Source organism: Periplaneta americana, chromosome 14 (assembly GCF_040183065.1).
Source record: "Periplaneta americana isolate PAMFEO1 chromosome 14, P.americana_PAMFEO1_priV1, whole genome shotgun sequence".
NCBI lineage: Eukaryota > Metazoa > Arthropoda > Insecta > Blattodea > Blattidae > Periplaneta > Periplaneta americana.
In genome coordinates this window covers 15016096-15033299 of record NC_091130.1, presented here as the reverse complement: position 1 = coordinate 15033299, position 17204 = coordinate 15016096, and the positions used below count along the sequence as shown (strand labels likewise).

At 34.1% G+C, this 17204-nt stretch overlaps 1 protein-coding gene across 1 annotated transcript in view; it reads left to right on the top strand.

Annotated features, from left to right (window-relative positions):
- Nucleotides 1-1292: 1292 nt before the first annotated feature.
- LOC138713172 (methyl farnesoate epoxidase-like) overlaps nucleotides 1293-17204 on the top strand; it is a 79379-nt gene continuing 63467 nt past the window's right edge. Inside the window, exon 1 of the mRNA XM_069845042.1 lies at nucleotides 1293-1737. Coding sequence (XP_069701143.1) covers nucleotides 1614-1737 — 124 coding nt within the window. The 5' untranslated portion in view covers nucleotides 1293-1613. The remainder of the gene's footprint in view (nucleotides 1738-17204) is intronic.

The window sequence follows — 17204 nt, the reverse complement described above, 5'->3', positions numbered from 1 at the left end:
AAAGATAGATGCATGAAATTTAGAACACACATTCTTTAGACTATTATGAAACTTTTATCTGTAACAGAATTTTGTTAATAGATTTCATTTTAAAACTACGTCCGTTTGTTTGCAAGAAAGGAATTAAGAAAAGTGTTATTAAATTTTAATTGTTTATTTTACAAACGTAGGGACTAATTTCAAAATTCTATTACAGGCAGATTGTAGAGCATGCTTTTGCAAGTACATTTCAAAACACTGGATCAATCTACCTTTAAAAATGGTTTAGATATATCGGTTTTAGTAAAATACTGCATTGGGTATATTTTTTTCAAATCTGGGCATCCAAATATATATTTTTTCAAAATATTTATTTTTGGTTGAGTTGCTACAGCTATGAGCTCTCTACATACAAAAAAAAATAATATTTTACACCAAATAGGAAAAAGTTTTAAAAAACACCATCCTCTCCCCTTAAATCTGTTCATGGATAAATTATTATTATGATCAAGATGCAAGACAAGCAACTCAGTGCGACCAAGCGTTGAGTCGTATCCAAAGTTGATAATAATAATTGAAGAGTCCACTGCAAGAATGATGGATGTCACTTTCTTGTCGAAAATGAACCAAGACTGTCAAAGCATAGCTTAAGACATATAGAATGTACGTACAGAGTTATATGGCATTAACACTGATAGTCATTGTCCAGTAATGATCGGAAAATCACAGTTAAGCTTTGAGCGCTAAGCATTTCAAACTTTCAATTGCTTCTCCTGCAAAATGTATTCCAAATGACATGCATCAGTCTTGCAGTGGACTCTTCAATTTTATGTATGGTATTCTCTATCTAGAATTCTACCCCCCCCCCCCCTCATCAGAAATCTTAATTCGCACCCTGTAAGTTATATATAAAATATTAAATACCTACGTACATAAGTGCATGGACATTTTTCAAACGAGATTAGTTGCCTCATTACGTTAACACTTAACAAAATAATTTTAACACAGCCCCCCCTCCCTAAGGTAATGTTCTCGCCCCACCTCTGCCGCCACAGATTAAAAATCCTGCTGCCGTCCCTTATGTAGATCTTTACCTTCATCTGCGATTCCTTCCATTTCAATGGATTTTTTTTTAAATAACATGTTTGAAACTAAAAGTAGCCAACAATAAATAGATGACTGGTTTCAGTACTTTCCGCGTGACGTAGCTGTGAGCTGGACACACTACGTCATTATATGATAACGTCGGAACCAAGTTCACTTGTTTTATAAGCCCACCTACATTTAGCTTTGTCAAGAGAAAGATAGCTATTGTCTCTGAATACGGATCCGGCAAGTTGCTGTATTTGTCCTAACTAGAAACTCAAGACGAAGTGAAGTTTAAGTGACGATCTTGATCACCGTCCTTTGCAGCCTTCATAGCTTCAAAGTGTTGTGTATTGCCTTTCTTTTGCTCATTCGCGAACCACAATTTGATAACCGCAGCTTTTAGCTTCCAATGCATCCTCAAATTTAAGTGTCAGCAGAAAGTCGACCCCGATGTCATTTGGTGACCCGTACGAATAGTGAGGTCGCACGCGAATTACTGACTTCGTTAGCGAAATAAAAGAGATTTTTGCGGACAGCTTCAGAATATGGCCTGCCATCTATATAACCACGCGGGCGCCATGTTGACGGCGCTGCTACTCACGACTCTGGTCGCGCTGTGCGTGGCCATCTACCTACAAAAAAACAGGAAGCCCACAAACTTCCCGCCAGGTCAGTTACGTAGGGCACTGTTCCGCAACAAGGGGCTACGTGGAACTGTTACGTGAGAAAGTACAGTTTGGTGAATTATTTGAATAAAAAAATCCGTAGCACTAAATTTGCGGAGCACTGCTCTATTCAACAAAGTTCAATTCATTTCTTTAGTTTTATGTATTTATCCATTTAATATGATTATTTAGTAAATTAATCCTTAGACCATAATTTTGAAATGACTATTACACTCTTACTACGTCATACTACTTTTGACCAAAAAAACGGTACGAAAGGACGTATTTCAACCAATCATGGCTGCTTATCGCACAATTTTATCGCGTCCCTAGCATTTGTTTAATTTTATCGCGTCCCTAGCATTTGTTTCTTTGTTTGCCAACATTTGAAACTGCGCTGGTCTGGACGTCAATATATATATATACATATATATATATATATATATATATATATATATATATATATATATATATACACTGGTCAAAAAAAGTTAAGCATATTTCCAGTTTACCCAATAATACCTGATATTTATGTTTCTTTTGGTTTTATGTGGCACGTTTATGTTTACGAATTCAAACTCTTTCATTTGTTTTATTCTGCATCACTAGGTAACGTCCAAATCACGGCTAGTAAACAAAGTCTGTAATTCGAGCGAAGTTCAATCAGTGTCGTTTTGCGTCATAGTGCTTCATAGTGCAGTACAATGGCTCGGAACACCCTTACAATGGCAGACCGCATCAAAATCATCACTTTGATGGAACAAAACATGAGACAAGTTGATGTTGCTAACATCCTTCATGTGAATCACAGTATTGTCTCCAGACTGTGGAGAAAGTTCCAGGAAACCCAGTCAGTAGCAGATCGACCTCGCGAGGGCCGTCCACGCAAAACAACACCAGGTCAGGACCGGTATGTAAGGTTATCTGCACGTAGGAACCCTTTAGCCTCAGCTACAACTCTGCGCCATGACCTACGCGAAGCCACTGGTGTTGTTGTAAGTAGCCAAACTGTGCGCAATAGACTTCATGACATAGGGTTGTATGCTCGAAGACCACTCAAGACTCCAGCACTCCGTCCACATCACAGGGGTGCTCGTGCAAGATGGGCTAGAGCACATGAGAACTGGACACGAGACCAATGGACCAGAACATTATTCCCAGACGAAGTGAGAATGGGCCTACACCCTGACAACAACTCTATTCGCGTATGGAGACGAACAGGGGAACGAAATCATCCCTCAATGACCGTGGAACGTCACTAACAGTTTGGTGGTTCAATCTTGTTTTGGGCAGGTGTCATGTTTGGCCGCCGCACAGCACTGGTTTCAATAGAGGGAAACATGACTGCTGCCGTGTATGAGAACAACATCCTCCAACCCATAGTAAGTGGTTTTGCAGAGACTGTAGGAGAAGGGTTCACTCTACAGGACGATAATGCTCGGCCTCATCGTGCTCATAGTGTGCAGCGGTCAGTGGCGTAGCATGAAATTTTGAGTAGGGGAAGCTAACTCAAGTTGTCTTTCATGCAATATGAGAAAACGTATTACAAAAATACAGTCTTAAAATAAATAGTAGTCAATGTCAAGTCAGCAGTCGAAGATTGGTTGGAACATCGCAAGTAACACCAATAAGGCATGACCTCAAATGATACGTAGTAAAATATGATTTCACGGTTTACACATATCTCTAACAAATAGACACGTATACGTATAACATTAGCTCACTCCCTGTCATACTTAGAGAAATCACAATATTAGTATCATTACGTAAGTATGCGTCTGTCTTTTGGTTGTGTCCTTCATTGACAGCAAGGGAGTCGGTCATTTGTTTTTTAAATCACACTTTTGTTCGTAAGTCAGTTTTGATAATACAATTGTCCTAAAAAAATTCAAGTAAATTGGTGTCAGGAACTGTTATTTCGCTCATTATTTATTATATTAGCCACAATGCACACTAACACTTCAACTGAACATAACTAGACGAAAAGGGATAACTCGGAAACTACTTATTTTAAATGGTAAAGCTAGCTTCTTTGCGAGCCTTGCGACTAGGGTAGCTTAGGAAGGGATGGAAAATCTGCGGGGTGGATTACACAGAAGAAACCGGTCTGCTTGGAAGCTGGTGTGTGCAGGCTTCTTGTTTCCTGCTGCATCACAAATCATCCTGAGCTGCCGCATCACAATATTTAATGCGTAAATATAAATTCTATTAAAATTGATAAATAATTTTCTTCATAAACTGCAGGTTTATTATGAAATTATTATTAACTGGGGAAGCTAAGCTTTTTAGCTTACATTGACGCTACGCCACTGGCAGCGGTATCTGGTAGAACATGGGATCGGAAGAATGGATTGGCCAGCATGCTCACCGGATATGAACTGCATAGAGCATGCATGGAGCTTTCTCAGGAGAGCCATTTCCAATCATCCACATCACCCATTAACGATTCAAGAACTCAGGAATGCTGCCTTGGAAGAATGGGACAATTTGCCTCAGGAGAGCTTAGATGCGTTGGTACTGAGTATGCCCCGTCGCATACAAGAGTGCCTCAGGGTTCGTGGAGGACCAACACGTTATTAAACAGGGTACTGAAAGCACCATTTCCTTTTCTTTGATGATGTATGAATTTCAACTTCCCTTATCTTTTCCGTTGTTTCCAAACAATGCAACTTTTTCATTTTATATTGAGTCCATTGTTAATAAATAGCGTACTTCTACTTTTAAGTTTATTCTGTGGAACCAAGAAACCCAATTATAATTTATCTATTTTATTTTAATTAATAAAAACCGTTATATGGCTAATTATGCTTAACTTTTTTTGACCAGTGTATATATATATATATATATATAAAATTACAAACCACTCCAGTCGATGCACAGCAGTTTCAAATATGACTCGCATTGGCATTCAAGAATAATAATTAATAAAAATCACTCATCATACCTATGCATCTTCTGAAATCCGATTTACAAATAAATGAAGAGCACCATTCGGAAATCCTGAATAAGTTGAATACACCATGTAGGCCTAAATCAACGAGTTCCACTTCTATTACGCACACGTCCAATATAACATCAATTGAACCACCAACCACATTCAAATTTGAAAATTGTACATTCAATAATTATTCCTTTTAAAATTATTCATTCGAAAATTCTGAATAAGTTGAATACACCATGTAGGCCTAAATCAACGAGTTCCACTTCTATTACGCACACGTCCAATATAAGATCAATTGAACCACCAACCACATATAAATTTGAAAATTGTACATTCAATAATTATGCCTTTTAAAATTATTCATGTTTATTTTTTATGTCATCGTCGTTAATTAAAACTTTTCTAACACTTGTGTATATTAGTTAGGTTATGTTATAGCTTCTGCTATATGATATTATGGATAGTCACGTATCAGAGATTGTTTAATATTAAGATTTATTGAAAATCATCTGTCAAGTGACGTTGATTACTGGGATTCGGATAATTGAAGTGGAATGTTGCATTTTAATAAAAATGAAACTGAATCAACAAAGCCTTCTTGACTAGTAACATTGCCATCGTGTATAATAGATCGAGAACTTCTCGACGAGAAGGCATTGCTCACTACTGCCATTTAGCATGCATCTAGCGTAATATTTGTAATGTTGAGATGGTACAATAATACATTTGAAGACAGTTGTATTTTCGTAAGTCAATTAATATTTTACTGTATTGGAGTACTTCGTTACTTCTAATCTTTATATTCTTTCTTCTAATCGTGTAATAGTCAATTAAATCCCACTCGAGTTTTGATTTTCTCTAGATAAATCAAAACGTCTAGTGAGATTACTGTTGATAATATTCAGTTTCAGAGTCGCAAAATACTGAATTATTTCATTATATTCTAATACAAATAAATGAAGAAGACAGTATCTCTTTATACTGATGAGTTTATGTAGACACATAGATGCACGACAATATTGGACATATTCGATTAATGTCCATTTTTCAGTGCCACACAAGTTGCAGCCAACTTAACTAACTCAACATTCTACGTAAATATTAATTTTTTAGTCGTAAATAATTTTCTGTAGTGCGTAGAACTGGGAGTCCTGGGTTCGATCCCCGGAGCCGGAGCGAATTTTTCTCCATTAATAACCAATGGTAACTCAATATCGCAATGAACTTGAACCCTTTCGGTTTCCGAACCAAGACCTTTCGAGAGCGGACTCACTGATTTTCTATGAACTGGACACCATACTTCTGCGGTAGTGAATATATTCGCGGATGAGAAAGAATGATGCAAGTTAGACAAAGGTTGCGTGGTTATAAAATAATTACTATACTCAAAGTGAAAAAAGCACCATCACCAGTTTTTATGGAGATTATATCTAATTTATCAGTCGATAGTCTGAAATTTCAAGGCTACCATATTGGAGTTATTACATTCGAATTAGAAGAGTAGCTAAAAATATTACATAATATATTTAAGTATTAATTTTTAATCCTACAATCATTTGTATTTTGAAACAACCTGAAAAAATAAGATGTCGAATAGAAATTTTGGATGTACCGTGTGTAAGTTTACTACTAAGTCCACAATTTGAGACATCTGGCCGACATCTGCGGCTCACCACTAGGATCCAGAATACAAAGCAGAGATTAAATTAAAAATAAAATACAATATGATTTGCGGAGAGAATACGGAACAATGATAAATTTAAAAATAAAGTGCAATTTGATTTCGGAGAAACATGAGGTGAAAGTACAATGAAGAGTAATAAAATGAAGTAAAAAAAAAAATATGTTACGTAGTATTGTACAAGTGATTGTGTAAAATATCCAATGATAAGTTTATTTACTGTAAACGAAAGATACAGTTTTTAGAAATAGGCCTTTATGTTTTCATTAAATAGCATGATAAATTTATCATTAAAGAGAAGTGTTATATTTTTTAATTAGTTTCTGTAAAGTATTGTCATCCAGTCTGCTTTAAAAAAAAACTGAAAGTTAGAATTCATAAAACAGTTATATTACCGGTTGTTCTGTATGGTAGTGACTTTCAGAGAGAAACAGAAGTTAAGAGTGTTTGAGAATAAGGTGCTTAGAAAAATATTTGGCGCTAAGAGGGATAAAGTTATAGGAGAATGGAGAAAGTTACACAACGCAGAACTGCACGCATTGTATTCTTCACCTGACATAATTAGGAACATTAAATCCAGACGTTTGAGATGGGCAGGGAATGTAGAACGTATTGGAGAATCCAGAAATGCTTATAGAGTGTTAGTTGGAAAGCCGGGGAGAAAAAGACCTTTGGAGAGGCCGAGACGTAAATGGGAGGATAATATTAAAATGAATTTGAGGAAGGTGGGATATGATGGTAGGGACTAGATTAATCTTGCTCAGGATAGGGACCGATGGCGGGCCTGTGTGAGGGCGGCAATGAACCTCCGGGTTAAAAGCCGTAAGTAAGTAATTAAGTAAGTATATCTAATTTATCAGTCGCTTGTTTGAAATTTCAAGGCTACCATATTGAAGTTATTAGATTCAAATTAGAAGTGTAGCTAAAGATATTACGTCATAATATATTTAAGTATTAATTTTTAATCCTACAATCACTTATATTTTGAAACAACCTGAAAAAATAAGATGTCGAATAGAAATTTTGGATGTACCGTGTAAGTTTAGAAAATGTTTTGTAAGTTTATTTCTTGTAAACGAAAGATACAATTTTTAGGACTACGCCATTATGATTTCACTAAATAGCATGATAAATTTATCATTAAACAGACGTCTTATTTTTTTAAATTATTTTCTGTGAAGTATTGTTAGTAGGTGTATTATAGTAAAAAAAAAGTCTGAAAATGTAAGGGTATATCTGCGGAATAAATTAATTGTTAAGCACTAAAAATAATAGAATTTGTAAAATTGTTGAGAACCGTAGAAGTGGGTAAAGTCAATCAGTGGGTGTAAAATCGATTATTTGCGATTTTTATTGAAAATTATATATTTTCTCAGTTACTTGTTAAAATTTCGTTATGCTGACTTCATTGCCTGACATTGCAAATGTAAGCGAGAGGGACAACAAAAAGCCTGCGAATGCCAACAATGGGAACACTGTGTTATTACCGTTGAAGTGAAAATTGTTTATTCTCAACTTTTTCTCTTAAATGAAAACAAAGTCTTACAAACTCTAAATTATAGTCAGCAGTGAAAGGAGACAGGAAGTATACGTAAGTACTTTTCGTTGAGATTGTATCCTGAAATAATAGTTTTGCAGTTCGTAAATGTTAGTATTGAAACTTATTATTTTAAGAAAACTTATACCTTCGTAGGGTTAAGTCGATCATGCCATCGACCTACTCGAAACAGATAGGACCTGCAGGAAGAATAAACTGTTCACCGAAATACCTCCAACTAACACTTATAAACAGAAAAGTGTCATAGTATAGCTTATATTGATGGGATAGTGTGGAAAGAGGAATACGAAATTATGGTGAATTTCTTGCGTAAGAGAAGCACTGCCAAAGGAACATATTTTGTACACCCCTCTGTACCTGACTATGGGAACAACGTAGTTTCTAAAGTAACATTAGGAGGGGAAGATTTCAAATAACATCTGATATAAACCTAAGCAATGTTGAATTGCATTTTAGATTATAATTGAAGCGTGGTACTTCAATGTAACTTTTGAATTCTTAAATCTTTGTTTGTTGGTATGTGAAGTATTAAAATGTGTTTTTATGTTTTATAAGTTGGCAATCATAGTCACGATTGTACAGTGGAGACCTATAGGCCTAATTGTATCGAATAGTATGATCACAGTAACAAAAGATACACTATATAATGCTATAGGCATATATTGAAGATTATTATTGTTTTTACACCCCTTATAACAAATAAAATAGGCCTATATGTAATACACTTAATTTGTTTTTTAAAAACATAAACAGTGATCGACTTTACTCCGCAATATTTTAAAATCGATCTTAAACTAAAAATTCAACGGTGATCGACTTTAACCTATTTAAGGAGGTAGCTTCGATCACAAGTCAAATAAAAAAAAACAGTTTTTTTATAGATTGTAGTTCAATTCTTGTAACGTGCTTTCATAATTGAAGGATATGACGACAAAATGCTATTTTCTGAGGAACTTCGCTCCATTGCATAACCTCAATATCATTAAAAAATTGCAAAAATTTTGATCGACTTTACCCTCTTCTACGGAAACTAATAGATTGGAAAACGAACGATACGGCGATCACTAACTTCCTCAAGATCTCGAATTCAACTGCTTTAGCTCCACACTGTTCCCTTCATACTTTTGACATTACGCGTGAATTTAAAGAGATGAAATAACTTACTATCCAAACCCAAGTTACCGCAAACCATATTATTTTACATATTATTATAGAACACAATTTATTTCCGCGATATAACCTTCGTGTGGCGGCTTCACATTATAACGAATAACTGGCGATAATATTACTTATCCACACTGACACAAAAGATTAAAATATACATGCAATAATTTCAAACCTCAAGGGACACTGGGACTAAGTTCTGAAACTTTTAAAGTTTTTGATTAATTTCTTTCAAATTCGGTGAGATTGTTGTGTCTGTACGTTTAAATAACAGTACCAAATTTCATCAAGTTTCTTTCATTAGTTGCTTAGATATTAATTTTCACGTATTTTAATGACATTGAATTATGCGTAAATTCAAAACATCCCTGATGGCTTCATAATTGTTTTTGCTTTTTAAAAATCTTCTGTGAAGAGAGCTGGTTCATGAGATAAAATTTTTCTTTAATTTTTAGAAGTTAAAAATTCATATCGTGAAAAGTTTTCAGTGAAGAGCTGATACCATGCACAGCTTTGTATTATATTGTATTGTATTTATTAACATTCCATGGTATTCATACATGCTTACAGCTAGAATATGGAACAAGTCAAAAAACTTAATACTATTATAAAATCTTAATTTACAGTCACAGTCTAGATGAAATATCTACAGAAGAGGTTTACAATATAGTCTACTAGTACAACACATAGTTTTAGTATCAATTTCATGAAGTGTTATTGAATGTCATGAATTCACCTACAGAATAGAAGGCGTGAGAAAGTAGGTACTTCTTTAATTTGGCCCTAAATAATCTTATGTTTTGAGTTTCATTTTTTATATCGATAGGGAGGCTATTAAAAATTTTTACTGCCATATAACGCACTCCTTTTTGATAGCATGATAGACTTGCCGATGGAGTATGAAAGTCATTTTTGACGTGTATTTATACTATGAACTGTTGAATTAGTTACAAAGTTTTCACGATTACATAAAAGGAAGATTATTAATGAAAAGATATACTGACAAGCCATGGGCATTATTTGTAGTTTTTTGAAAATAGTCCTACACGATTCCCTAGATTTGGCACCTACTATTATTCTAATTACTCTTTTTTGCAATAGAAATATCCCTGTTACCATCTGTGGAATTTCCCCAGAATATTATTCCAAAACTCATTACGGTACCGAGTGGAAGTATGCAAAGTATATTGTTTTTAAGGTGTTGATATTTACTATCTTTTGCATAGATCTAATAGCAAAACAAGCTGAATTTAGTTTGGGGGTAATTTCTTTAATATGATTTTTCCAATTTAACACATTATCGATTTTTAAGCCAAGAAATTTGGTTGTTGTTGTTTCTAATAGGGATCTATTGTTAATTATTGCGCTAGAAATTTTCGACGTTGAATTTGGACAGGATTTAAATTGAATTATGTTAGTTTTGTTACAATTTAATACCAATTTATTGACTGAGAACCAGTCACATATTTTGAAGAGAATTTCCTCTGTTGAAGATTGGAATGTGTTGGCGTTTTTGGCTGTAATTACTATACTTGTGTCATCTGCAAATAATATGGGTGACCTGTGTATTGTAATATGCCGAGTATTCTTGCAAAGTTTCATGTAAATCAGAGCAAAATGGAAGTCGCTAGGAACTTTATTATTGACCAAAAACTTAATTTTCAGAAAATGCAATTTTCAGTGGTTGTAGAATTTTAAAAATGGTCGCCAGTCCTTTAAAAGTAGTAGTCGGGGTTAAATATAGGACGGAATATTAAACAAATGTATAAGATAATTTTTTATGTAAAAAACAAAAATATTCAATTTTACTATTTTGGCCGATAATTCAGTTCTAGTGTCTCTTAATTTCCAACAGTGCACGATTACTCGAATATGAATAGCATGTTTTTGCCTGCTGGAGACCCGATTCCAAATAAAATTTACTGCATACAAATTAAAATTATCACTACAAAAGAATTTCCCTTCTTGAACTAAGTAGAAACGTTTTTTTTCCCCCCCCGGAGATAGTTGTACACCGAATGAACAAAGGTCAGATATTTATTTTTCTCGAACTTCGAAATTGTTTCTGTTATAATAATAATAATAATAATAATAATAATAATAATAATAATAAGCCACAGGCGTAGCTCAGTCGACTGAGGCGCTTTCTACTCAGAATTTCGCTTGGGCGTGGGTTCAATTCCCGTTTACACTAATTACCTGGTTGGGATTTTTCCGAGGTTTTCCCCATCCGTAAGGCGAAAGTTAGGTAATTTAATGGCAAATCCTCGGCCTCATCTCGCTAAATACCAGTCGCTGTCACCAATCCCATCGACGCTAAATAGCCGAGTAGTTGATACAGGTCGTTAAATAAGCAATTAAATCATGATAATAATAATAATAATAATAATAACTACAACAATAACAATAACAATCGTCTAAAGAGACTGACACAAAAATTTAATGTTTTCAAGATTAATGTCATAACGTCATAACTAGAGCCCGGATGTTTAGCCATTTACAACAGTTAAAATATGCGGGAAAAAAGGCAATAGAAACGTAAAAAAGGCACAATAAATTTTGAAAAAGGCATTATAAATTTTAAAAAGACATAATATATTTTAGCGATAAATTTAAATTATATCAACGTAACTCACATTTTTACTCCGTAGCTGACACGTGCTGACTTATAAAATACTGTACTTTTTTCGTGATTAACTATCATTTCACAAACCTTACATAACAAAACTGTTCCATCGGTTGAAAACACATGGGCACTAAATTCACTAACGTAAGCATGGAGTTTACTCTTCAATGATTTACTGAATTTAGGCATTCTAGCTAACTGATCTTTTATACCTTCTGTCACCCGACAATAACAGACTGTTCCTCACTCAAATTTCTTTTTTCTGCTATAATAAATACGTGTACCACAAAATTGTAACAGTAAGATTTGAAAATATAAAAGCAAACAATTGGAAACTCTACGTGCCAGCTCGTATGAGAACGGACTTCATATTTAAAATTATAAAGCTGATTGTTGGTATCGTGAAGACATGACAATATTATATTTGTAACTGTGGATTGTCGATCATTATTCATATTACACCAATAGTGTTAAAGCACGATTATTAGCAGATTAAGCACCGAAATAAATTACTTTTATTTACTATTTGAGTAAAGTGAGTCATTGTTTCATATATTTAAATTTCATACACATTACAATTAATTAGAAAATTGCAAATAAACAAGAAATATTACTTTAAAATGACAAAAAAGGCATTTATTATTGAATAAGTAAGAAAAAGGAAAACACCTTAAAAAGGCAAAATAAAAATTGGTCCTATCACTTTGATTAACTCCAAATCACATTTATATCTGTGCAAATAACGATTTACTTCCAACCAGAAAAAGAGGCATTTTTGCCAAACATCTGGGTTCTAGTCAAGTAACTTTTTTCAAGGAAATTACTTCTCTTAAATTCAAGCATAACTTGGTAATCCAACACAGAGTGGAACACCAAAAAATCTGATTCTGAGACTTTTTATAAAAGGATATATAATTATAACTGATGTTTCAATAATAATAATAATAATAATAATAATAATAATAATAATAATAATAATAATACAATAACAATGTCTTGTTTATTTACTTATTTACCACATCTAGTCTTTGTTGGGAGGTGTCTTCTAAATGGCTCAATGATTTTTGAAAGCCTATAGAGCATTTGGAAGTTTCCTAGTACCCGGTACTGGTCACATAAGCTGTGAAGTCAGCGATTGTTGTATAATCATAAAAGATGTATATTTTCCCTGGACCAAAAATATATTACAAACTGACTAGAATCACATCTAGTAACAAACTATTAAAATTCTTTTCAGAAAGGAGCCACTGTGTAACAGAGGTCTGCATAGGACGTTTTCGTTCGAGCGGCAAGTAGTTCATAGCATAATCCGATAGGTAGCGTACATGCATGATGGGTAAAATTTTCAGGGGCGATAAATCCTCGAACGGTATAAGCCGAGCGTTAGACATTCGTTCTTGTTAAAGTGATGAACTGTGTAGTAACATCATAGATGTTTATCATTTCGAAACTTTGCAGTGTTTAACTAACCTCTCCATAGTACAACTATAAAACTTGCTTTAAAATATAATATAAATGTTGGAGGTAAATGTTCCCCCCCCCCCACAGGAATGATTTTGTTTTTGCCACATCTGATAGATGTTATTCGATGTAAATGTAATTATTATAAACGGAGAACACAATCACGATAATGCAAGAACTGTATCAAGTTTTCTAGTATAATAATAATAATAATAATAATAATAATAATAATAATAATAATAATAATAATAATAATAATTAGTGTATCAATCTTTGCGTCTGTAACAGTTGTGCAGCATGATTATTCGTTTCATTATATTTTCTGTGACGTTATCTCTGTACTAATATTGTTACCGCTATATCAATAACATTTTGTCGCAGTATATAGGCGGAACACTATGTATGTACCTATCATATTATATATGTGGTAAATCAAATATTGAATAATTATTAATTAGCAATAATAACTGTATATCGAAGTTTTTCATACTATTTTATTTATAACTTCATGTTCCTGTTTTGGTATGTTCCATTGACTGTTCCATTGAACGTTTGTCATAAACGCAGAAAATAAAGCCTTATTTTTACCGTGTGAGCAAAACATATGTGTATCTTATCTGTCGCCTTCCATACAAAATAAGACATGTCGGTGAGATGACTTTGTACTGTGCTCCTATTTATTACGAGCGTATCACGACCGATCGTATCTCACTCGAGGGTGCGACACTCAACCGAGTTCAAGCGAGGGATTTAACTCCAATGCAGCACTCTGTAAATATAAAAGCGACCTATGTAATGAGTACCGTGTACTAGGAAACTACCCAGCATTTTCCTCCTCGACCTCTCGCACATTATCTTAGTAATTAGTAGATTAATATGAGGTCTAATGTTAAAATGTATTTTGTCTGACAACAGGAAATTCATTGCTTTGACTAAACAGTTTACGATTCACGAGACCTAACCTAAAAATGTATTTTGTTTGTTCACGTCAGTGGCGGCTCCTGTGTATTTCTTAAGACGAGGAAAGAAGTTAACAGCACGAAATGACACCTTCTTGAATGAAACATGCTACAAATTAGCCTACATGCATACATGTAAGACCAGGCAGTGTTGGGGGTTGGCCTTCCCTTCTGTATAGCAATAATCTGTTCTTGTAAACCGAGTTTCCTACATTTTCCAAAATATATTATGTTTTCATTTCCATTCATTGTTGAATAATTGCACAAATTAATAATTACGAGGAAATTCATAACCTCACAGCATTTTTCGCACACTCTACAGCATCACACGTGTTAGAAGAGACTATAGCTACTAACACGTAACCGGAACCGTTTTACGGAAGTGAGAACGGGAAATAATCTGAGGAAAGCGAGAACACTGCACCCATCCATGTGGTCTGTGTTGCCACATGTACATTTTACAAGTTCAGTATCACATACTTTTGAAGAATGTCAGTTCTTGTAAAGTCATACTACCATTATTGTTCAAAGCTGCCGGTGACCGTTTAATTTTTATGTTAAAAATGATGTAGTTTGGAGTAAGTACTTTCAATTTCAAATATATTTGTACAAAACTGACAACTTGGCTGCTGCCCTGTCTAGTAGACAATGAATGGAAGTGAATTTCAGGGGCCAAAAGATATGCGATACTAACGTAGAACTACTTCCTCTTTGTTTTATATAAACCCGACTTTAACTTTCAAATATCCTCGAAAGTTTCAAACCATGAATAGTAGCTTATATAAAGTGCAATGAATAATACTTTTTTATTTGTAATTAAAAAAATTACATGGTGTCTTTCATAGCTTTACGTTAGAACTGTTTTTGTTGTGTCTCCTCCTAGATGTGTTATAGTCCGGTTGAATGCAACATCGTTAGATGGTAGCGGTAGCGAGCTTGCTGCACGACCAGTCGGTTTCTATTTCCTGCCCAAGAGCTGTTCAGAGGAGGATCTCCTCCCTAGCCATTCATTTACTTGCTTTAAAACTCTGCTTCTTTTTCTGGCCTCTAGTGCGCTGTTGTCTATGTGTGTTAACTGCAGTAAAGGAGGAAAGGATTGACTTTCCTCCACACAAACAATCTCGCATCTTTCTCACAGTTTTCTAGCAGCACATGAGCGCACGTCGTTTAAAACTCGATCAACCGAGGTTTTCTTTTAGCTATGAACTTAAAAATTATCGAATCTTCCTCGAATTTCAAAGCATATATATTTTTTTTTGTATTTAATTTCAAAAGAAGAAAAATGTGAGAAGGACGTTCTTCCTTTCCCTCCCCCGAGGAATCGCCACTGGTTCACATGAAATGACTAGTACGAATCACGAAAACAGAATAGGCATATTTTTAAATGTATTATCCTACTTAAGATACAAACTCCTAAGATGCTACCGTGCTATTTCCTCTCGTGGACATTTTAATAAAAATCTGAATATCCGCACTAAGGTTCACTGCACATACAAGATTCATACAGTCATCCCCACCATGTCTCTGGATCATAACAGAATGGAGATTGGCCAGAATGATATTAAGGTACTGGATAGCCTGAGCGTAAGGCTGTTGTGTATGAGTGAAGAAATTTTGTTATTACTCTTCAACTTCTGAACTCGAACACACAATATTACAGGTATATTTTGATTTTTAGATTATCTTTCTACCTCATATACTTGATTTTATAAAGATTTTCAAACCTAAAAGAATTAATTATATTTAAGTTTAAAAATTCATGGGTAATTTAGAAACATTTTTCTCAGAAACTACTGGGACTAGGCGACTGAAATTTTGCGTATTTCTATTTCATATGGTACTAAAGAAGTATTGCCACTTTCACATAGTTATCAAAATTATTGTGGATTTTACAGCTAAAAAGTATGAAAAAATATAGACCTATAATTTTTTAATAATTTTTTCAGGATGAAAAATAATTTTTATGTTCGACCATGCCGAAATGTAGTAATTATACACCTGTTAGCAGTCCTTTAATGCATGTCATTAAAGTACACCTATTCATTAAAGATCAGGTTTTCGATTATTCTCGAATATGCAATCGAAAGACAAGTATCGAAACGTCACGGAGGCTGGAAATCCAATACTGTCGCAGAAGGTTATGTTCTGTTACTATAATAATTAGCGTTAATTGTAAATAATATTCAAATAAATTCCATTTGTCATCTCGTTTTTCAATGTCGAATTCAATTTCAAGGTTATATCAAGACTAATGTTTACCTTACTCTCTAGATTATATCAAAGTCGTCGACATTCGTTTCCTGGAAAAAATCAATACTTTCGCGTCTGCGCACATCTCACAATTTATGATGTAGGCTATTGCACTCACATAACAATAACATGAATACTTATGAATAATTTCAAGTTAGAAATATGGTCGAGCATAAAAAGTCGTATGAAACTTGCCTGTAATGGTAATTAAGACGCTCGTATGAAAATTATGAAACTCGCTTGCGCTCGTTTCATAAAAATCCTCGCGTCTTAATTACTACCATTATAGGCTCGTTGCATAATGTACTATTATCTATTGAAAGAATATTCATCGTGTGATGAAAATGGCAGCAAATATAATCAACTGCATTGGAAATATGCTTGAATTTTTAGGAACCTGTAGTGCAAAGAGTTTATGAGAAAAATGTTCCTAAAATACCTATGTTTTTAACTTAAATTTAGGCCTACTTGATATTTTCAAGATTTAATTTTTTTATATAAAATTAAGTAGGCCTATATGAGGTAGAAAGATAATCTAAAAACCGAAATACACCTGCAAATATTGTGTGTACGCTGTAAAATTTGTAAAAGATTCAAAAGTTGAGGAGTAATAGCAAAATTTCTTCACTCATACGCAACAGCCATACTTTCAGACTACCCAGTGTCCTTAATGCCAATGATGGGAAAACGGAAAAACTCAGACAAAACCCCAAACTGCATCTTGTCCGACACAAGCATCACTATGGCCTTGCCGATGAAATATACCGGGTCTGACCGACGTTCAAACACAGTATTATTGATCATTTATAAATTCTGTTTATACTAGCTGGG